This window comes from Oppia nitens, unplaced genomic scaffold (assembly GCF_028296485.1).
Source record: "Oppia nitens isolate AA-2021 unplaced genomic scaffold, nextdenovo-longstitch-racon4-pilon3 scaffold16_pilon_pilon_pilon, whole genome shotgun sequence".
NCBI classification, from domain to species: domain Eukaryota; kingdom Metazoa; phylum Arthropoda; class Arachnida; order Sarcoptiformes; family Oppiidae; genus Oppia; species Oppia nitens.
The window spans coordinates 1361784-1386854 of NW_026533195.1; the positions used below are offsets into that span (position 1 = coordinate 1361784).

Here is a 25071-nt window from a genome sequence, read left to right on the forward strand (position 1 = left end):
TATTTTTTTTCATAGGTATAAATGCAATGCAATGTCGATGCCTGAAACACGTGGGCACGTTTTGCGGCTCACGTGCCACCACTACCGCTGACGTACTGCAGGGCAGTGTATGTCAACCTAATACGGTATACGAGTGCCAGAAACCGGACTCACCGGCAGTCTATGTGACCACTTGTATGCCTCCCCAGCCGTGTCGGGAGTCCAACCCTATGGGACACGATTCATGTTAAACACAATAATATATATATATATATATATATATATATATATGTGTATATATATATAGATATATTGTATTTAAACAACTAGTAAATTAACATGGTTAATTAAATTTAAAACAAAAACAAAAATTAAATAAATATTATTATTTTGTTTTGAATATTATATAAGTTATTATTATTATTATTAAATATTATTAAATATTATTTAAATTTTCAAAACAATTTAATCATTTTTTTTAAATAAAAAACTGTATTTTTGTATTATGTATATCTTAATAATTAATTAATTAATTTTTTTTCAATCTTTTATTTTATTATTATTTTTTTCAGTATATTAAATGAAAATAATTTCTTTTTTAATAATTAAAATAAAACATTCAATTTATTTTTTTAAAACTATTTTAACAAAAAAATTTTTTTATATATATATATAATGTTTAAAAATATATACATTCATTGATCAAACATTTTTACAAATTGGCATTTTTACAAACATTTTTTTAAAAAATACTTAATGCTATTAATATATATATATATTTTTAAAAAACTATTAGTTAACAAATTATGATTTCTAAACTAAACTATAGTAAAACTTGCAAATAAAATACAATAATTCTAAATAATAAAAAAAATAAAATTAAATAAAATATGAATTTAAAAAAACAATTTTTAAAAAATATAACTAGAATTTATTTAATTAAATATATATATATATTGATGATAATATTGTAATTTTATTAAATAAAAAAATATTTTACTTAAAAATAACTATTCAATATATATATGATAATAGTTAACATAGGATTATATCCATATAATAATAATAATAATAATAATAATAATATCATAGGAAAGTCATAATCAAACATATTATAAGCAATAGTAACTCGTATTCAACTAATTGACTGCCAGTAGTAGTAGTAGTAGTAGTTGTCTGACGTCGGCTCATACCTACAAACACGACATCATCCGTCATCACTACTATTACATCAGTATTATTATTATTATTATTATTACAACTATTTTTAGTGGTTAGGGTAGTGTCGACACCAATCCAACAATGACTACAATTATTCACTACATATGATGATAGTATAGCTGATGATGATGTCGATGACGATGACGATGATGCTGACTGTGCTTGAATTTTTTGATGACTATCCAAACTATTAGCTACCGGTCCTATGACTGTTGCTGCTATCAGACAACTGTCATCTGTCTGTCTATTTATATATCTATTATTGTGTAATAATAATAATAATAAAAATAGTTTAGATTTTTAATCTCATTTTTTTTAAAAAAAAATGTGTTACATATAATTAATTAAATATTTTTTTTTAGTTTTTTTTAGTTAGTTTTTTATTTTTTTATAATTTTTTATAAGTTTTTTTTGGGGTAAATTTACCGGAAATTTTCATCAGCTTTAGGTTTAGATGATTGTATTAGTGAACAAACAATCAATTGTTTTATAGTATCGATCAAACAATTTGATAATTTTTCATCAATTATTATAATATCACTAATAATACTAACATTATTATTATCACTATAACTATTAACACTTGAATTTGAATAATAATTATTATTATTAGTTTTAGTATTAAATGTTTTGATACACCAATCAATTGATTGATCACTAGTTTGCCAACAATTTAGATAAATGTCTAAATTGTCTGCCAGTGACTGTCTACCGGTGCCGCCAAACCATTGATGATCTACCGGTGCTTGCAATCTAGTAGTGGCCAACAATTTATTATTATTATTATTATTATTATTATTATTATTATTATTATTATTATTATTAGGTCCTAAATAACACATAATATTATTATCACTTGTAAAGCACAATGTAATCACAATTATTATTATAATAAGATTTATATAAAACATATTTTTTGTTGATTTTTCAATAATAATATTTATAAATAATTTATATATTAAAAAATATATAAAAATAATGTCACATAAAATTAAATAAAAATTAACTAATAATTCAATTAAAATTCACATTTTATTCAATAATAATAATAATAATCAAAATTTAGTGACACATAATCGATAATAGGAAAAATTATTAATAATTTTTTTTAAATATAATATTTAAATGTAAATCACAAAAAAATTATTATTATTTTTTAGATCATCAAAAAAAAAAAAAAAATTTACATTTTAAATTAAAATGTATATTAAATAATATATATAATATATTTGACTGTTTTTTTTATTAATGTTGAAAAATGACACGTTTTTATGTTTTATTATTATTAATAATAATTATTACAACAACAAAAATATTTATATATTATTATATTTTAATATTATGTTTTGGGAAATAAAATATAATAACAACTCATTAAAAATCGATAAAAACCGGAAACTTTTTAATATATTTTGTTAGTGTGTTATGACTATTGAAAATTGAAAGTATAATATAATAGTAATTATTATTATTATTATAACAATACTGTATATTATATAAATATTTTTATATATTAATAGTATAAAAAAAGTCTACTTTAATATTAGTAATTAAAGTATACCATTATAATAGTGTATATATATATACAGTATTAAATAAATTTTGTTTTTTGTTTAATTTTCACATTTGAATACATTTACTGTAAAACACATACACATATATATAACACAATTTTTGTTTCAATTATTTGTATTATTATACAATTAAAATTAAAAATAAATTAAATAAATAAAATTAGTTTAACCTTACACTACATACAGTATAAGATACTTAAGCACTGGTATTATAAAAATAATAATAATAATAATAATAATAATAATAATAATAATAATAATAATAATAATAATAATAATAATAATAATAATAATAGTTAACCTTTAAAAATCTTAATCCCGGAGCCGGATTTACACATACATACATACTGTACATACTGTATGTACTATACATTACTCATGTGCATTGAAATATATATGTATATATTTATTTAGTTTTTTTTTATTTTGCTTATGTAGCTAATAATATAAACTACTGTATATACTATATATATTATATATATAYATATATMTATATATATTATATATATACATATATATTACTAAACAAATTTAATTATTTATTTTTTTTTTAAATTTAAGCACTGGTAGATTTATTTATTTATTGCTACTTTATTTTTTTTTTAATAATGTATTTACTATTTAAATTAGTTAAAAATTTGTTGAATTATTGTTGATTTATTTTGTTTTTTTTAATAGATTAAAATTAGAAATAAATAGTATAAAATATTTTTATACATGTTTTAATTTTTGTTTTAATTTTGTTGAAAAAATTGTTGAAACATTAATAAAATATTATTTATAAAAAAAATTATATTTTTATAAACAGTAAATTTTAAAAAATAAAATACAAAAAAAATTGTAATTTTTATTTTATATTAATAATAATTATAGTTATAATTGTATTTAATACATATGTTATACGTATATTAATCAAAATTATAAGTTTTTATAAGGTTATAAATTTAATCATTAATTATAGTTTAAATGTCAATATTATAACAAACAAACAAAAAATATATCTAAAATATTTACATCAATTTATTCAACAACAACTAAATTATTTATATTATTAACTAAATAAAAAATATTTTAACAATTGCGTGCAATGTGTTAGTTAAATATTATATATATATAAATATATTTTTATTTGAAAAAGTTAGAAAATTCATAGTTAAATATATATATATGTAAATATATAACTTTATTTTGGTTAAAAAACTAAAATTTATAGATATTTTTATTATTGTAAAACACACTATTATTTTGAAATTAGTTTAACAATCAATAATATTCAACAAACTTATTGAACACTTATTGAGAAAACATTATTATTAATATTAATATTATCTAAATTACTAAATATAATAATTTTTTTTAAAAAATATAATATAATTATAATTATTAATATTTAAAACAATGTATAAAATTATCAATCAATTGGAAAGTTTTGCATTGAAAAAATTCATAACAATTTCAACAATAGATGACTATTTTCTAATTAAAAACATCAATAATAATAATAATAATAATAATATCACCAAGATAATATCTATTAAACGTTGGACAGGTATCCTATTAGCCAATAGCTCAATCATAGTCTATACCCTACGTTATCTACTATCGGCTCTGGTCAATCGGCAATGGCTACGTGGACTGGTATGCGATCCAATCTATCTGGTCATACAACCCGGTCAGTTAGGCTCCTTGATGTTTGCCAACTATGGGCTAAACATACTAATAATCTATGTGACTATACAATCCAAATACTACCGGGGTCGATTATATTTTCTAGATTTTTGCTGGCAATTAAAATACAATAAACTTGAGCAACCAATTAGTAATCAAAATGTCCATGATAAATTATGTAGAAAACTAGAATGGATGATTAAATATCTAATTGGTTACGGTTATTGGTACATGGTCATATTGTTTACCGTATGGAATCTATATATGACTTGGATGGCCTACTATTATCAAGGTTACTCATCCCAATTTACCATGATAACTATGCTAATCGGTACAGTGGGTACATACCTGGCTGCTAATCAAATATTTGCTGCACCATTGTTTGGCTATATAGTATGGTATACTGCTTGCTGTTATCTAGTATATAAATTTCGGGAAATTTCCCAGAAAATTTCCCGGGCAAATCATAAAAATAATTTTAGATTATTGCGTAAACAATTAACTGATCATGTACAATTAACAAAATTTGTCCATAATATTAATGATATATTCAAATATATATTATTCTATTTATATTATATATCATCGATTGGTTTGGAAATATTATTGTATCTAATATTTGCACCCGGGACACAATTTCAAACACGTTTCATTATAGCCATATTTTTTCTGATAATGTTTACAATTGTTTTCAATATTAATTTAATGTCTACACGTGTTTTACGTTCAGCTCATCGACCCCGACGTCTACTCGAGTCCTATATATGTCGTTCCCATCGACTATCGTATCGCCAGAAATGGAAACTCCAGTCAATGATTGAACGTTTGTGTGGACCCGACATTGGGTTCTATTGTTTGGATTTATTTCCAATGAATAACTGGGAGTTTGCAATGTTGTGCATAAATTTCAGTGCAAATCATTTACTATTATTAAGTAATTTTTCATAAATTTATTATTTATTTATTTATTAACATTTATAAATGTGATTTTTTTTTCATTTACCATTATTAAAAACTAGTAATTTTTTAACATAAATTTATTCATAATAATAAATCTTAAATATTTACTATTATTATAACTAATATTATACATTATTAAATGTATCATTAATTATGTAATAAATAATTATTTATAGTTTGTTTATGTAATGTCACTAATATTATAATATAATATATGATATTAACATAAATATGTAATTAATTAATAATAATTTTGACAACAAATTTTATCAACAACAAAAAAACAATATATTTTATTTTAGATTTTTATTTTTGATATTAATATAATAATAATACTAATACTATATTTCTATTAGTAATATAATAGTCTATAATCATAAATGTATAAAATTATTAGATCTTTTAATACTAATTTTTTTTATCTAACTTTTAACATATAATATAATTTATATAATGTACTGTTTATATTTAAAAAATAACTTTAATTTACTATATATTTAAAATATAAATTAATTTATTCACAAAAAAATATATTAACTTTTGAATATTGTTTATATTATATTTTATCTAAATAAAATTGAACGTATATTTTAAAAAGTTTGAAATATTTAATTTATTTTTAATGTTAATTATTATTATTATTATAATTATTTGTATTATTACAAAAAATATTTATATTTATAACATAACATTGTTATATAGTATTTTATAAACTATGTAATAATTGCGTGCATTGTGCTAGTTAATATTAATACTTACCAATATTTTATCTTGTTTATTATAAATAAATAAATATTTTAACTTTATTTATTAAAAAAAAATAAAAATAAAACTAAATATAAATTTCAATGAAAAAAAATTATATTATTATTATTATCTATTGTAGCAATACTTTTGGATTTATTTTTATATACTTATATATAATACAGTACTATATTTATATATATATAAATTATATAATATTTATTATAACTATTGAATAAGTTATAAATAATGCAAAATTATAGCCACTGAAAAAAAACAAAAAAAATTATAATATTATAATATAATTTAATAATTAATATTAATGTTATAACTATATATCAATATTTTTTAATATTATAAATAATATATAAATAAAAGTATATAAACTTTATATACAGTACTGTATTTATATTGTAAAATATAGTTTAAAAATATATTTAATAGTTAAATAATTATATTTATAGATAATTTTTTTTTTTAAATTAATTATAAATATATAGTTAAATAACTATAAACAAAACAATGATACAAACTATGTATGAAATTGTCAATCAATTGGAAAGTTTTGCTAGAAATAAGTTTATAATGTTTTCGACAACTGATGACTACTTATTGATTAAAAACAACAATAAACTTAAGATAATAACTGCTAAACAATGGACAGGTATCTTATTAGCCGATACTGTACTCATTATATTTACCATACGATACCTACTATCGGCTCTAGTCAACCGGCAATGGCTACGGGCACTGGTATGCGATCCATTATATTTGGTTATACATCCGGCCTTATTGGGCTCCTGTATGTTTGCCGACTGTACACTGGTCATGCTACTAGTCAACATGACTATACAATCCAAATACTATCTGGGCAATTTTTCTATACTAGATTTATTATGGCAATTCAAATACAATAAACTAACCATGGCAATTAATCCAGATAATCTGAATAGATTATCTAGACAATTAACCATGATGATTAAATATTATCTAAACTATAACTATTGGTGCCAGGTTATATTGTTTATCGTATGGAATCTATGTATGACTTGGATGGCCTACTATCAGGATCCCCTAGGTTCACAGTTTACCTTGATAACTATGCTAATTGGCTTAGTAGGTACCTATCTGGCCGGGCATCTGGCCCTGGCCATACCACAATTTGGCTATATAGTATGGTATCTAGGGTGCTGGTATCTAAAATCAAAGTTTCAGGAAATTTCCCAGGAAATTTCCCGGGCAATTAGTAAAAATAACAATAGATTATTGCGACAACAATTAATTGATCATGTTCAGTTGACAAAATTTGTCTATAAAATAAATCAACTATTTAAATTTATATTATTTTATTTGTATTATATATCATCGATTGGTTTGGAAATTATATTGTATATAATATTTGCACCCGGAACACAATTTCAAACACGTTTTATAGTTGGCATATTTTTTCTGATAATGTTTACAATAATTTTCAGTATTAATTTGATGTCTATATGGGTTTTACGTTCAGCTCATCGACCCCGACATCTACTCGAGTCCTATATATGTCGTTCCCGGAATCGACTAACGTATCGCCAGAAATGGAAACTCCAGTCAATGATTGAACGTTTGTGTGGACCCGACATTGGGTTCTATTGTTTGGATTTATTTCCAATGAATAACTGGGAGTTTGCAATGTTGTGCATAAATTTCAGTTCAAATCATTTACTATTATTAAGTATTTTAAATTATTTTTAGAATTTTTTATATATATATATATATATATATATATAATAAAAATCTATAATTTAAATATAAATAAAAAATTTTGAGAATATTATTAACTATTTATTATTATATATTTGTTCTGAATTTAAGTTCAAATAATTTTATTACTAATAAGTAATTTTGCATAATATTTATTAAAAAATTATATTTTTTTTATTAAATATTAACAAATTTCTAGTTTATATTTTATTTCTATTATTTTATTTTAACTATATTTATTTTTTTAAATAGTATAAAATGTATCAAATGTTAATTTTTAGTTTTAAAAATATAAATATTTTTAAAAACAAAAAAATTAAAGTTTATTTTATACTAAATTTTTATAAAGTTTTAGTTTTTTACATATATATATATTACATTCAATAATAAATTATTACAAAAATCATTAATCATTTTTAATACAATTAATTATTATATCTTAGATATTTTTATTTTAAAAACTTAATGATATTATTTCTTATAATAATAATTAATTGTATATTAAATTAATTTTTTTATATTTTATAAAAATAAATTTTTTCTATCTAACTTTTAACATTAATTATTTATATTATGGTACTGTAATATAATAAAAATAACTATAATTTTCTATATATTTTATAATAAATATTAATTTATTCGTTAAAAAAATAACTTTTTAATATTGTTTTCAATAATGTTATATATGTATAAATATTTGCGTGCATTGTGCTAGTTAATATTGATATTTATTTATTTTTATTTATTTAGTGTTTATTATAAATAAATAAATATTTTAACTTTATTTATTTACAAAAAATATATATAACTAAATATACATTTATTTGTAAAATTATATTATTATTATTATTATCGATTGTATTATTGACAATACTTTTGAATTTATTTATATATATATATATATATATATTATAACTAAAGGTTAAGTTTATATTTAATGCAAACTTATTGCCACAAAAAAAACACATTAATAATATTGTAATTATTATTTAATAATAACTATAACTATATTATAATATACCAATATTTTGCAATAACATAGTAAATAATAAACATTATGTATAAATGTTAAACTATTTTAAAAATTTCTAAAAAATTTAAATAACTAATAATATTTATAGATAAGTTTTTAAATAATTTTAATTTTTAATTAATTATAAATTTATATATTGAATATATATTTAATTAAATAATTATAATTAAATAACTACATTAAAATAAAAATGACACAAACTATGTATGAAATTGTCAACCAATTGGAAAGTTTTGCTATAAATAAGTTTATAATGTTTTCGACAACTGATAACTATTTACTGATTAAAAACAACAATAAACTTAATAAAATAACTGCTAAACAATGGACAGGCATACTATTAGCCGATATTATATTAGCTTTATTTACCATACGATGCCTGCTATCGGCTCTAGTCAATCGGCAATGGCTACGGGCACTGGTATGCGATCCATTATATTTGGTTATACATCCGGCCTCATTGGGCTCCTGTATGTTTGCCGACTATACACTAGTCATGCTACTACTCTACATGACTATACAATCCAAATACTATCAGGGTAATCTATCTATACTTGAACTACTATGGCAATTCAAATACAATAAACTAACCATGGCAATTAATCCAGATAATCTGTATAGATTATTTAGAAAACTATCATGGATGGTTAAATATTATCTAACTTATAACTATTGGTGCCAGGTTATATTGCTTAGCGTATGGTATCTATATTTGACATGGATGGCCTACTATCTGGATCCACAGGGTTCACAGTTTACCTTGATAACTATGCTAATTGGCTTAGTAGGTACCTATCTGGCCGTGTATCTGGCACTGGCCATACCACAATTTGGCTATATAGTATGGTATCTAGCGTGCTGGTATCTGAAATCAAAGTTTCAGGAAATTTCCCAGAAAATTAGCCGGGCACTAATCGATAATAATTATAAATTATTACGACAACAATTAACTGATCATGTTCAACTGACAAAAATTGTCCACGATATAAATGATTTATTTAAATTCATATTATTCTATTTGTATTATATATCATCGATTGGTTTGGAAATTATATTGTATATAATATTTGCACCCGGGACACAATTCCAAACACGTTTAATAATGGGCATATTTTTTCTGATAATGTTTACAATAATTTTCAGTATTAATCTAATGTCTACACGTGTTCTACGTTCAGCTCATCGACCCCGACATCTACTCCAGTCCTATATATGTCGTTCCCATCGACTATCGTATCGCCAGAAATGGAAACTCCAGTCAATGATTGAACGTTTGTGTGGACCCGACATTGGTTTCTATTGTTTGGATTTATTTCCAATGAATAATTCACATTTTGGCCAATTTATGGTCAATTTATTTGCCAATCATTTATTACTATTAAGTATTATTCAATAATTAGTATTATTATCAATAATAATAATAATTAATTTAATTGTAACATTTTTTTAATTAAAAAAATTAATTCATTATATTTTAATTAGCTAATAAATATAAAATGACTGTATATTAAATATATATATATATATATTAGATTTATTAGATATATTTTTAAGAATAAAGTATAAACAATTAGATTATTAATAAAATTATTAATGAATTTCAATAATAAAAATATCTGATGTAGACAAGTATTTCATAAAAATAAATAAATAAAAATAATAATAAATCAATAATTAATTATAACTATAATTAATATTGTATATTACATTATTATCAATAATATTTTTTAAGATAATATTTTATTTTATTAAATCATCCAGATAAGATAATTATTGAAATTAATGTATATTATTTATATTATTACCTTTACTAAAAAAAAAATAATAAGATAAATTTAATAAACAATTAAATAACAATAACATGTTATTTTATTTCAAATTAATTAATAACATAATGCTTTATACTAAAAAAATTAACTAAATTTTTATCTATAAATAAAATTATTTTATTTCAATAAATTATCTTATAAACAGTATATATAATAATAAAAAAATAAAATACTTCAAATATATGAAATTAAATAACTAGTCTAGCCAAAAACAATTATCTAAATTTAGTAAATTAATACAGGTATATTAATAAACAAATTTTAAAAATAAACATTATGATACATATAATGAAATTAATTTATGAGATAATTATTTTTTAATAAAAAAAATTAGGTATATAAAGCAACTACCAAAAAACAAAAAATTATTTTAAAAAATATATTAACATTTTACTAATTATTGTTTTATAATACATATATATATACAATACAATTAATTAACAATGAACATTTTAAATATATTGTTTGCAATTGTTTGTCTATGTCAATTTCTAAACATTGGCATCAATGGAAAATCAATGGTAATTATAATAATTGTTAATATAATCATTACTAAAATAATATTTATTATTTATTAATATAATAATTACTAATTATTAATAGAAGAATTATATATATATATATTAATTTTTATTGTATAATATTTTTATTTATTTACAATAGACACCCCCTGACAACAATTCAAAATCAGTCTACATTTGTGGTGGCGAACAATTAGATGACAATCATAATTGTTTTAAATGGGATATCCAGGCAAACAAATGGTCTGAATTTGCCCATACAACACTAGCCAGACAGGGTAACCAACTGGTTGTTGTAAATCAGACAACAATGATTATAATTGGCGGCGAAAAGGTTATGAGTTTTTTTAAAATATATATTAATTATTTTTTTAACTTTTTTAATTTTTTTTTTAAAAATCTAAAATTTAATTATAGAATTATGATTGGAATATTGGAGAAGTTTATGATTCAACTAATAATAAATGGAATCAGTTTACAGTAATGTCTGAACATAGAAGGTAACTATATTTTTCATAAAAATTTTTTTATAAAACTATTTTTTAAAATATAATTAGTATATATATACTTATATATATATATATGTATTGTATATATATATGTATAATTATATATATATATTTACTGATTTCATTTTTTATAATTAATTTAAAATTATACTATATTTATATATTTAATGTATTTAATAATTAATTTCTATAGTTATTTAGGCGTCGAAGTTATCAATAGTATTATATATGCTTGTGGTGGCTATAGTTACAATGGGGGTAAAACAAACCAAAATAATTATTTTCTTTAAAAATTTATATAATTTAATTAAAAAAAAATTAATTAAATTAATTAATAATAATCAAATATTAGGCATACAATCGTGTGAATTTTATGATCCAAAATTTGGCCATTGGCAATTATTGAATAAATTAATACATGAACGTTGGAACTATCAGATTGTTGCCCATAAAAATAACCTGTACCTAATTGGCGGTTTTGGACAGTCAAGTTACTATGACGATATGGAAATTATCAATGTCAAAACTAGATTAAGTTCAACTGGGTCAAAAATGTCAATGAAAAGGTAGCAGTAGTAGTAGTAGTAGCTAGGTTAATTCTATATACAAGTAAATTAATTAATTTATAATTAATATAATTATAGTATAGTATTAGTATAGATTATAGTATAATTTGTTTAAATTATATATATATGTATATATTTCAATTAGTTTAATATTTTTTTTTGTATTAATTTTATATACTTTGTTATTTTAATTATATAAAGATATTTTTTTTTTAATTTTATTTTTTTTGTCAATTTATATATATATATATATAGACTGTATATATAAATTTTTGTTTATTTAATTATCTAATTGTTATTGTTATTTAATACAATAATATTAGAAAGCTAATAAACTAAAAATTTATTTTATTTTTTTCATATATATATATTATTATTATTATTTTTGTTAAAATTATAGAGATGATTGTGCTGCAGCATCCTATATGGATAAAATTGTTGTATGCGGTGGCTATACAACCAATACATGCGAATCATACGATACAACCACTGATAAATGGACTAAATTTGGTAAATTTAAATTTTTAAATGAATATTTTTTTTAAAAAATCACTAATTTTAATTTGACAAAAAATATAATAAATATTTATAATTTTTTTCAAGCATCAATGAATCGAGTTAGATTAAATTTCAATTTACTAGTTAATGATGACAAGCTATACGCAATTGGCGGATTTCCATGTAAAATATTAATTAAATTTATTATTTTTATATAAAAAAAATATTAATAGATTTTTTGATGTTGTATAAATTGTATAATATCTCTAAAAATAATAATTAATGTTAATTTTAATATTTGATATTTTATTTGATATTTTACTTATTTTTTTAAAAATATTGTTTAGTAACAAACGTTATTGAACTATACGATAGTAAATCGGATAAATGGGTTGATTATACAACTATGCCGTTTAATAATGCTGGTTTTGGTGTAAGTTTTTTTTTGTTTTTTATTTAAAATATTATTATTTAAAAATTATATATTTTTTCACTATTTTTTTTAACTCTAGGCTGTATTATTCTAACGAGAAAAACAGTCAACTGGGTATATTAAAAACTTATATTTTAAAAAAAAATTATTGCAATAATTTAATCATATATAATATTTTTAATATTATTATTATAAATTAATACATGTATTAAAAATATATATCTTATTTGTTAAATAACATTATTCTAAGCATTACATAAAATATCTAAATTTGTTACATGATTATTTTGATTTTATGAAAAAATAAAAAATTATAACTAATATAATTAATTAAGTTATTTAAGTTTTATTTATTTATTATGTTTAAAACATACTTATTATTGGTTAAAATAATTTTATTTTTATTGTTATCAATTATAATTTATCATCATTTTTTAATAATCTTATAATAGGGTAGTCCTCTGGCACTGGTAGTTAAGGTGCTTTAGTTGTTATTATAGTATTGTATTGATCTTAGCTTTGAATTGTATACCAAAAAATGTAATGTGTACTTTTATAAAAATCAATAAAAATATTAATTTATTATATTATATCTAAGAGTTTCTAAATTATAAAAAATAATTAAATGTAATAATAAAAATATTTTTTTGAGATTATGAAAAAATATACTTTTAGTTAAAAAAAACTATACAATAATTTTATTACGAATATTGCACACATTTACAATAAATTATAATAAAATAGTTCTTAATAACCTAACTTAACCTAAATCATAGTTGATTGAAGTACACTATTCTATTCACTACACTATTGAAGCTCTACATAAAAAAAACTATGAGAAAAATCTGGTATTCATGTATAATGAATGTATAATAATGATTTACACTATACTAAATCATAATATAGATTTACTCATGTTTTTTTTAAAGACTTCACTAAGTCTCACAAAATTTAATATCTGTATACTAGACTAATACAAATTTTTATTTTTAAATTGTGGATCTAGATTATATGTTTATTAAAAATATTTTATATATAAATATTTTATTTTCTAAGAAATATTTAAAAATTTATAATTTATAATTAATAATTATATTGTTTTTTGTTTTCTTATAAAATTTTAGTTGAAAAAATTTATATTGTTGTTTACTATACCATAGTTTATAAACAATTTTTTTCATTATAATTCATATAATTAATATCATAGAAATAATTAAATGCTTAAATTTATTTATTTATTCATAATATCAATAATATTCATACACTTGATTAATAATTTAATATATATATATATATATATAATTCAAGTAATAATAATTTTTGTTTGTCTATTGCAATTAATATACAGTAGCCTAAAAAATAAATACAAAAAAAATATTTTTAATTAAATAATATAGATGCTAAATTTTTTTTGTTGATAAATTTTAAAAATAGATATTTATATACATACACCAAAGCCAGTTATATTAATTGGCATGGTAGTATAATCAATCCATTTATCCGATTTACTATCGTATTGTTCAACAACAGTTGTAACTATATATTTTTTGAAAAATAATAATAATAATAATAAGTAACATGCATAAAATTTAAAAAAAATTAAAAAAAAATTACATGGATAGCCGCCAATTGCATAAATCTTATCATTAGCTGTTACTAGCTGAAAATTAGCTCGTTGACGATTCATTGATGCTAGAAAAAAACAGTAGATATTTTTATTATATATATAATTGTTTTAATTTTTTTTTAAATTATTATATTTTTAATTTTAAACTACTTTAGGTTAGGTTAGGTTAGGTTAGGTTAGGTTAGGTTAGGTTAGGTTAGGTACTATAGGTTCGCAAAAGTAAATATTTATTACTAAATTTAGTCCATTTATTTGTAGCCGAATCGTACGATTCGCAACTGGATAATGGATTTGAACAATCATGACCACCGCATACAATCAATTTGCCCTGAAATGATACAGAACCTGCTTGAAGTCTATAAGATAAAATATTTTAATTATTTTATATTATTATTTAATTAAAATTTTTCAAAAAACTAACCTAACAGTAGATAGATAAGCTCCTTTAGTAAATGATCTGGTTTTTATATTTATTATATCAACATGGTTCGAACAAATATTATTAATTAAACCACCTAGCATATATAAACTATTGTTATGGGCAACCAATTGATAGTTCCATCTCCTTTCGGTCATATATTGATAAAAATGCCAATAGTAATCGTTTTTAGATTTATATTCACAATAGACAACACCTGTTTAGTAAATAATAATATGTTTTTTTAACTAAAAATAGCAATAATAGTAGAATTAATTTAGTTATTAATACACAAATAATATCTACTTATTTTACTAATTAAAATACTATCAAAATACTATCTGTTTATTAAAATATAAAACTTAAAACTATAATATAATATAATAAAATAAATAACGTAATACCACCATCTCCATTGTAGCCGCCGCAAACATAGATTGTATCATTAATTACGGCTGTGCCCATATATCTAATAATAAATAATAATATATTTTTAAAATAACGTGTAAAATAATTTAAATAAATTTTTATTTAAAAAAACCTTCTATTTCTAATCAAGTTATCATCCGCTGGATTCCATTGATTAGAAGTTTTATCAAATATTTCCATATGATTCCAATTCATATTCTAGAATTTTAATAACTAATTAATATTTTTAATTTAAATTTTAATAAGATATTTAAATTAATTAACTATGAAAATACTAAAAAAAAGCTAAAAAACAACCTTTTCGCCACCAATTGCGTACAATTTATTGTCCAATACAGCCAATTGATTGCAACTGACGTGCAATTGTTGTATGAGCAATTTCTGACCATTTATTAGCATCAAGATCGTATCGATAACAATTATGAGCATCATCAACTGTTTCGCCACCGCAAACATAGATAGATTGGGAATTCTATATTTAAAAAATAAATAAAGTGTAATTTAAATATTTTTTTTTATATTTAAACTTTTTGATTTTTAGATTTTAAAGTGTCTAAAAAATATTTTTTAAAAAAATTAAAAAAAATACCAATTGTGCATTGGTAAGATTATAAATTTTACAGAAAATTATTAGAAACAATATTTGTGTTAAATTTTTCATTGTTTTTTAATTTATTATTTTGTTGTTTAAATTAAAAAAATTACTAAATTTAATATATTAATTTTTTTCTATTGAAAATATAAAATTAATAATAAATAAAAATATAATTTTTTTTGTTTACTTTTATACTTTTTTTCAATGAATTGTATTTCATGTTTATCTAACTTTCTGTTTATCTAAATATTTATAGATATTTTAGTAATTTCATATTGAAATAAATTTATCAAAATTTTTAATTATTTGTATTATTGATATTTTTTTGGAATTTCTATTAAATGAAAGGATATATAAATTAGATTATTATTGAAATTAATTTTCGTATGAAATATGTTTTTAGTTATTAAAACTATTTCAATCAATTGTTTTAGTAATAGGAGATGTATTACTAAATATAATTAAGTAATAGTTTTAAGCTTATTATGATATTAAAAAAAAATTAAGTTAATAATGACTGTTATAATTTGTTTTTTTAAAAAAAATAATTTTTAAATAAATTTATTGTAATTGTAACTGTCTAGACAAGTTTTAAAAAAAATAATTTTTACTTAAACTGCTTTATTTTATTTAAGCTAATAGTAACACTATAGTTTATAAAATTAAATTTTTATTTTATATTTATTTTTTTTATTTCTAAACTTTATTTAATTTTGACTACAAATTAGATTTACAAACAAACAAAAATTATCTAAAACTAATAAATTATACATTTTAGTAATAAATTAATACAAATAAAAAAAATAATAGTAAACAATAAACATTAATTTAATAATTTTTAATATTATATTTTTTTTAAAAAAAATATATCAATACAAATACTATTTAAAAATAGTAATAATAATAATAATAATGAAAAAACAAAATTATATATTAAATATAAAACTATTAAATAAAAAATAATTATAAAACATAGATTTCATATATAGTATTTAGTTTAAAAACTATATAATTATATCATAATTATTATATCTTTAATAATAATAATAATTCTAGAAAAAATCAGTACTACTACTACTACTACTACTAGTAATACCATTAATAGGACCGGTAGTAGTAGTAGTAGTTGTAGTAGTGATACCACCATCACCGCCACCACCAAATAGACCGGACAATAGTGATAGTAGACCACCTAAAATACAATTAACCAGAAAATTGATACCGTAGGCCACTAGACGATAGCCGGGCACCAGTAGCGGTATACCTTTGACCACTGATCCGATAATACCCAATATACAGCCGACTAGACCCGCAGGTATAGTCAAACATACGTTAACAGTGGATAGTATACTCAATGCTAGTCCCGTACCCGAACCAACCAGTGGTAAACCTAATTCAATGGCCGTTCCAATTGATTCAATTATATTGCATGTTGTAGATACTGTTACCGGTAATTGATTAGTTGATGGTTGATAATTATTTATGGCTATTTTAGTAAATTAATTTTTTTTTTAAAAATATTATATATTTATTTAGTAATTATTTAAATATTTATTTAGTAATTATTTATATTTTTTATATATTTATTTAGTATTTATTTATATTTTTTTATATATTTAATTAGTAATTATTTATATATTTATTTAGTATTTATTTATATTTTTATATTTTTATTAAATTTATATTTAAATATTTATTGAATATGCATATATATATATATTTACCATAATCGACATAGTTGCAATTTATTGATGATGATGATAATATTAGTATTATTGATATATAGCTAAACTGATTGATAATTTTAATATTATAAAATAATTTTGACATGATTTTTGTTATAATCAATTAAAATTTATTAAAATTTATTTGACTACTAGTTTATTATAAAATAATTAAAAAATATCAATGCTTAAATATCAATTAAATTTTTTTTGAAACAAAAATTATGCATGTCATTTTTTTATCATAATTATTTCATAATAACTAAATAGTTGCTTAAAATTTTTATAAGTAATTAGTTTTTATTTTTTAATTAAATAAAATATTGCTTAATTTTTTTTAATTTCTTTATAATTTTTTTAAAAAAAATTATTTAGTAAGTCATGTTGTTTTTGTTTTTATAATAAAATCAATAAATTATTTTACTAATTAGTTTTTTAAAAAAAAATAAATGTAATTTTTATTGAAAATAATATATATTTATGTATTATATTATGTTGTATTTTACTTGTTAATTATTTTTTATTTTTAAATACAAAAATTATCTAAATATTATTAAATTTAAGTAATCTAACTAATATAACATTAATAATTTTTTGAAATTATTAAAAAAAAATTATTATTATTATTACACTTATATACAGATATATATTTCTAAAAAAATATTATTTCAAATTATAATTTTATTTAAAAAACAACAATCATATATTAGTTATAGTTTATAATACTTATTGTTTAATAAACATTTTATTAATATTATTAACATTTTATTACCCACTCATACAACCACACACATACACATACACACACACACCCTAATCAAAAATTGTAATAATAATTAATATTAAAAAAAAAACATAAATTAACATATATTTAATTTCTATAGTTTAATTTTATTAATTTTTTAATAATCAAAAATCATTTTATTAAATTTAAATAATAATTTTTTAACAAAAATAATAATACAATATATTTAATTAAATGAAAAGAAAACAATAAAATATATGTATTATTTAACAATAATTAACAATATTAATAGTATTAGTATTATTATAATAATAGTATTGTAATACAGTATTATTATGCACATCATAAACACCCCACCCATCCCACCCATCCCACCCATCCCACCCACCCCTACCACATACATACATACCTAACCAAATAGGCCGCCACCTAACAAACATTTAAACAGAAACTGTAGCCCGAACTCCAGTAGCTTAAGTACGGGTGCAATCAGTTTGAAACCAGTGGTAACCGCTTCGATGATAGGACTGACACATTTCGGATCAAACGGCGGTACCGTTGGACATACACCTATAGCCGATCCGATTTTACCGGCCAACTCCCCACCAGGTTTGACCAGTTCCTCTACATTGCCGATCAGTTTGCCAAACAAACTGCCCAGATCACATTTAATATCATTGTCACCATCACCTCCCGGTGCCGGTGTACTACCGACAACAACCTGATAGGCAACCGGTTGACTAAGTAATCGTCGTTGCAATATTGATCCTAGGTGATAATTATTATTATTATTTTTTTTAAAAAAAATAAATTATTAATAATTTTAAGTATAGTTTGTTTGTTTTTTAAATTTTTTTGTTTAAATTTAATTATTTAATTAATTAATTATTATATTAGTATACATACCTCTATTGTAGCAAGTTACATTTAGTATAAATAAGCTAGCTACTAATATAATAATTGTAAACTGATTGAACATGATTGTTTTGTTTATTTTTAAAAAATTAATTAATGTTTATTGTAATTTAATCTAGACTAAAATATTTGTTTAAATAAAATTCAAAAATCTTCAATGGTTTATATACCTATAATTTTTTTTTGAAAAATTAAAAACTTAAATTATGCTTGTCACTATTTTCCTAATAATACTATTTACACAATTTTTTTTTGGAAAAAAATTAAATATAATATTGCTTAATTAATTTCTTGATAATTTTTAAAAAAAAAATATTTTTAATATGTCATGTTGTTTGTTTGTTTTTTTGCGGTAATTATTATTAAATAAATTATTAAATAATAATTGAAAATATAAGTATATTTTAGTAATTAAAAAATTTTATATTAAACTATCAATAGTTATTTTATTTGTTAAATATATTAAATTAAGTTTATTTATTTTTTGAAAAAATAACTATTGTCTAAACATAAATTTGATATATTAATTTATTAATTTAATAATAAATTTTATTAAATAGCTAAATCCCTATATGTATCCGTAAATTTAAAAAAATATATTTTTTTAATTATTTAAATTTTTGATTTTTATAAAATTATTAAAGTTTAATACAAATAAAATAATGATTATTTTTAGTTTGATTTAAACAAAACAAAAAATTAAGTACTTTTTTTAGTAAATTAACAAACAATAGTATTTTATTTAAAAAAAAAATAGAAAAACATTAATTTATTTTGAATTTTTTTTATTGTTTGTGTATAAAACAATTAAAATAATTATAATTTTAGTTTATATTTTTTTTAATAAATATTAATTTTATATAAACTTGATAAACCAGTTTTTAATTGGTGAGTTAACCATTGTTATAAGTTAACCATGATAGCCATAACCGTATCCACTAATTTATCAATTTTTTTTTAAAAAAAAAACAAAAATAATTAATTAAAAAAATAGCATTAAATTATTAGCTAGCTAAATTTTGAAAAACTTATTATATTAATAGACATTTGCATATTAATTTAAAAAAAACAATAACATAACATATAATACATATATAAAAACAGTATATAAATTTAATGTATACATACCGTCCATAGCCACCACCACCACCATAACCTCCATAACCTTTACCACCACCATAACCACCATAGCCTCCACCACCACCATAACCACCATAGCCTCTACCACCACCACCATAACCTCCATAACCTTTACCACCACCATAACCACCGTAACCGCTATATCTTTTATTTAATTTAGCATGGTAATTAAAAATTAAATATTATTATTATTATCATGAAAATTGTCTACGAGACTAGTTATTTTAGAATTAGTTATAAAATAAATAATTTAATTAATTAATTAATTAAAATAATAATAATTATTATTACCTTAAAAATCCAGCGCTGGCTGATTGGGTCAATAGTATGGCACCAATAAGTGCTGCTAAAATCATTAATTCAATCAAACGATACATATTTATTAAATAAAACAAAAAATTATTAGTTTTTAAAATTTTGTTAATTTTTTGAAATTATTATTATTAGTTTAGTTTTTAAATAACACACATATATATAATTTATAAGTTATTAAATGTTATTTAATTTTTTAAAAGTTATTTATATAGACTATTGATTAAATAATTTGTTAATTTTTTTTTGTTTAAATATTTGTTATGTTATTGTTGTTGTAATAACTGTATTATGTTTTGCTAAAGATAATAAAATTTTTATATAATTTTTAATTAAAAAAATATATTTTTATATATTAATAATATTATTAATATCCTGGTTAACAAAATGTACTGTAAAATATTTTTAAAAAAAAGTTTTTATTTCTAACTAAAATTTTAATTTTTTTTGTTTGTTTGTTTGATTGTCGATAGATTGCAATTATTTTTAGTTCAATAACAACAACAAAAATTAATAAATATTGATTTTTTTAGTTTAGTAATAAAAAACACTATAAATTTATATAATGTCAATAAACATAGCAAACAAATAATAAAAATTATTATTATTATTATTATAATTATTATATTAATAGAAATACATTATAAGTTTACTATTCTAGTAATTAAGTATTTATTTACTAAATAATTATATGATATATATTAAACATTTATATAAAAACAGTAAATTTATACCAAAAAAATAAATAAATATTTATTTATTAAAAATATTATTTAAAATATATTAATATTAATAATTATTATTAATATTAATAGAAATACATAATAAGTATAGTAATCTAGTAATTAAGTATTTATTTACTAAATAATTATATCTATATATTAAACATTTATATAAAAACAGTAAATTTATACCAAAAAATAAATAAATATTTATTTGTTAAAAAAATATTAATAATTATTATTAATAATAGAAATACATAATAAGTTTAGTAATCTAGTAATTAAGTATTTATTTACTAAATAATTATATATATATATATATTAAACATTTATTTAAAAAAAACAGTAAATTCATACCAAAAAAATAAATAAATATTTATTTGTTAAAAAAAATTATTTAAAAATATATTAATCATTATTATCTATCTATCTAACTATCATCTTAAATAGATATTATTTTGAAAATTATTTAACAATAATAAATGCATCAAGATAAAATTCAAACATAACCATAGAAATTCCCGGTTATTCATCGGAAATAAATCCAAACAATAAAACCCGATATCCGGACCACACAAATGTTCAATCATTGACTGGAGTTTCCATTTCTGGCGATACGTTAGTCGACTACCCGACCGACACAAATAGGACTGGAGTAGACAACGTGATCGATGACTGGCCTCCGATGATACCCAAGTAGACATCATATTTATTAGGAAATATATTGTGAAAAATAATAGGAAATATAGGGATAAAAATAAACGTGATAATAAATTTGATCGGGGTGCAAATATTAAAAACAATAGGATTTCAAAACCAATAGTCGATAGATAATACAAATAAAATAGTATCCAATTGAATGTCCGATTAATATCCCGTACATAACGGGATAGATGGTGATGATGACCGATTAGTAAATTGACAATGCTAAATTTATCATGGTGATTATTATTATTATTATTATTATTATTATTATTATTTAATTTAGTAGCACGGTACAATTGTTGATTAATTGCACTAAATTTATATCTAAAATATAGGCACATTAGCGACCATATTAATACACCAAAACATGGTATACTAAATGCTACCAGGGTCCATCCCATGGTGGATAGTGTACCCAATAGGACAGTTAGCCCAGTAAAATCACCAGCTAAATAAGCTAGCATCATTAAACCCATGGTATATACATTGAATACCAGGACCAATGACCAATAGGTATAGTCTAGTAGCAATCGGGTTAACCATTTGAATATCCAGGCCAATCGTGTTTGTATTACGGGATTCATGGGCAACAATCGGGCCAGTCTACCGTATTGCCATTGATCCAGATAGTCTAGTATGGGCAACTGGTGTCGGGTGTATTGATATTGGATGGTTAAGTAGATTAGTAGCATAACCAGTGCACAATCGGCTAACATATATGGGCCAAATGTTTCCGGCAACCATACCTGATAGAGTGGATCGCCTACTAGTTGGCGCATCCATTGCCTGTCTACTAGTCCGGATAGTAGATAGCGTATAATATATAGGAGTTGTATTGTATCGACTATAATTATGGATACTAGACGTCCAACTGGTAGATGATTTAAATAATTATAATAATTATTATTATGAATAGTATTAGTATTGATATAATCGCTATAATTTGATATCAATATACAATATTTTATAGCAAAATTAATTGTTTTTTCAATTATTTGATTCATTAATATTTAAGTTATTAATTAATTATTTTAATGTAATTATAATTATAATTATAAATAAATAATATAAACATTTGAATTAATAAAATCATATTAACTATATTTATTTATTTATAATTATTTGGAAACTAAAAACTAGAATTTATTATTATTATTATTATTATAAAATACTTTATATAAAAAAAACTTAATGTTTAATATTTTATCAAAAAATAAATATAATAAATAAAATAAATTTAGTATTATATAAATAACTTTATTGATTCAAAACAAAAATTATAAGTTAATCAATAATAATAATAACGATAGTTATTGTTATTTATGTTTACAATAAAATGCAGAAAAATAACAATTATATATAAAGTTTATATCTCAAAATTATAAAATAAATAAATATCTGTCTAATATAAGTTAATAACCAGGCATTTATTTATTTTTATAATAATAATAATAATATAAATAAACTAGATAAAAAAATTTTTAAATATCAATATATGCTGTAAACAATATACTGTATTAACACTAATAACATAGTTATTATTATTATCACTGAATAAATAAATATCAAATATATATATATAAATCTATTTAAAAAATTTTAATCCCTATTTTAATCCCTAATTTTATGCATTTTATTTTCACTAACCAATTGAAATATTACTTTTATTTATAGAAAATTTATAGACCAGTAATAAAAATTATAATAATGTATTGATTAGACAAACATATCAAATAAATATCTATTAATTAATACAAAATACCTGTATATTATATACAGAGGATATATATATATAGTTAAAAATTAACAACAAAATAATTATAAAAAAAATATCTATAATAAGTTATTTAAGTAAAAATAAAAATTTTATTTAAATTATTTATTTATTTATTTTTTTGGAAAATAGACAATAAATTTATTATTATTATTATTATTTTCGTTGACCACTAAATGTCGGCCAAAAACAACTACAACAACAGTAATAGACTACCGATAGCCGACTTGATTAGTGAACTTGAATGCGGTATATGTCTGGCAGTGGTCAGCGAACCGGTAGTTACTCAGTGCTGTCGCCGACTGTATTGTCGCCGTTGTATTGAACAATGGCTTAACAATACCGGCGCCGGTAGTAGTAGTAGTGTTGGACATATAAGTAGGTGTCCATTGGATAGACGGCCGCTAACTGTCCAACAGTTACGCAAACCATCATTGGCTATAATTAATTTGCTAACTGTGCTCAACAAACATCAAACTAAACTACAACAGCAACAACAGCGACAAAAATTTAATGGTATATAAAATTATTTAATATATATTTATATATATAATTTCTAATAAATTATTTTTTAAAAAAAAATAAAATTTTGAACAAACAAAATATATAAGACAATTATAATAAAATAATATACTGTAATATTATATTTAGATTTTTATTCAAAAAAAAATATAATTATATTAT

At 20.0% G+C, this 25071-nt stretch overlaps 4 protein-coding genes across 5 annotated transcripts; 1 reads left to right on the forward strand and 3 right to left on the reverse strand.

The window, feature by feature from the left end:
- The first annotated feature begins 11214 nt into the window (after positions 1-11214).
- LOC128965140 (influenza virus NS1A-binding protein homolog) lies at positions 11215-13398 on the forward strand. Its single transcript, XM_054311796.1, has 9 exons — positions 11215-11275; positions 11418-11609; positions 11693-11775; positions 11978-12042; positions 12137-12350; positions 12751-12860; positions 12954-13031; positions 13196-13281; positions 13361-13398. Exons 1-9 carry the CDS (start codon positions 11273-11275, stop codon positions 13373-13375), a joined length of 846 nt encoding a protein of 281 aa, XP_054167771.1. The 5' UTR covers positions 11215-11272; the 3' UTR covers positions 13376-13398.
- Positions 13399-17402: 4004 nt separating this feature from the next.
- On the reverse strand, positions 17403-18232 carry LOC128965259 (uncharacterized). Its single transcript, XM_054311908.1, has 2 exons — positions 18075-18232; positions 17403-17836 (listed from the first exon to the last, which is right to left on the reverse strand). Exons 1-2 carry the CDS (start codon positions 18178-18180, stop codon positions 17403-17405), a joined length of 540 nt encoding a protein of 179 aa, XP_054167883.1. The 5' UTR covers positions 18181-18232.
- A 971-nt stretch (positions 18233-19203) lies between these two features.
- LOC128965136 (uncharacterized) lies at positions 19204-19874 on the reverse strand. Its single transcript, XM_054311792.1, has 2 exons — positions 19726-19874; positions 19204-19587 (listed from the first exon to the last, which is right to left on the reverse strand). Exons 1-2 carry the CDS (start codon positions 19796-19798, stop codon positions 19229-19231), a joined length of 432 nt encoding a protein of 143 aa, XP_054167767.1. The 5' UTR covers positions 19799-19874; the 3' UTR covers positions 19204-19228.
- A 654-nt stretch (positions 19875-20528) lies between these two features.
- LOC128965134 (uncharacterized) lies at positions 20529-21362 on the reverse strand. Of its 2 annotated transcripts, none has more exons than XM_054311789.1 (3): positions 21166-21362; positions 20863-21012; positions 20529-20672 (listed from the first exon to the last, which is right to left on the reverse strand). In XM_054311789.1, exons 1-3 carry the CDS (start codon positions 21249-21251, stop codon positions 20645-20647), a joined length of 264 nt encoding a protein of 87 aa, XP_054167764.1. In that variant the 5' UTR covers positions 21252-21362; the 3' UTR covers positions 20529-20644. The 2 variants fall into 2 exon arrangements, with proteins under 2 accessions (XP_054167764.1, XP_054167763.1); XM_054311788.1 differs by having other exon boundaries at positions 20863-21018.
- Between the last annotated feature and the right edge of the window lie 3709 nt (positions 21363-25071).

What these genes read in the sequence shown, in the direction of transcription:
- LOC128965140 (XM_054311796.1), top strand. An exon ending in TCAAAAATGTCAATGAAAAG is followed by an intron (nt 12,351 to 12,750) that starts GTAGCAGTAGTA and finishes TTAAAATTATAG; the next exon opens with AGATGATTGTGCTGCAGCAT. An exon ending in CGCAATTGGCGGATTTCCAT is followed by an intron (nt 13,032 to 13,195) that starts GTAAAATATTAA and finishes AATATTGTTTAG; the next exon opens with TAACAAACGTTATTGAACTA.
- LOC128965259 (XM_054311908.1), bottom strand. Translation starts at nt 18,180, where the DNA reads ATGTCAAAATTATTTTATAATATTAAAATTATCAATCAGTTTAGCTAT. An exon ending in TTGCAACTATGTCGATTATG is followed by an intron (nt 17,837 to 18,074) that starts GTAAATATATAT and finishes TTACTAAAATAG; the next exon opens with CCATAAATAATTATCAACCA.
- LOC128965136 (XM_054311792.1), bottom strand. Translation starts at nt 19,798, where the DNA reads ATGTTCAATCAGTTTACAATTATTATATTAGTAGCTAGCTTATTTATA. An exon ending in TGTAACTTGCTACAATAGAG is followed by an intron (nt 19,588 to 19,725) that starts GTATGTATACTA and finishes ATTATCACCTAG; the next exon opens with GATCAATATTGCAACGACGA.
- LOC128965134 (XM_054311788.1), bottom strand. Translation starts at nt 21,251, where the DNA reads ATGTATCGTTTGATTGAATTAATGATTTTAGCAGCACTTATTGGTGCC. An exon ending in GCCAGCGCTGGATTTTTAAG is followed by an intron (nt 21,019 to 21,165) that starts GTAATAATAATT and finishes ATTAAATAAAAG; the next exon opens with ATATAGCGGTTACGGTGGTT. An exon ending in GGTGGTGGTGGCTATGGACG is followed by an intron (nt 20,673 to 20,862) that starts GTATGTATACAT and finishes TTGATAAATTAG; the next exon opens with TGGATACGGTTATGGCTATC.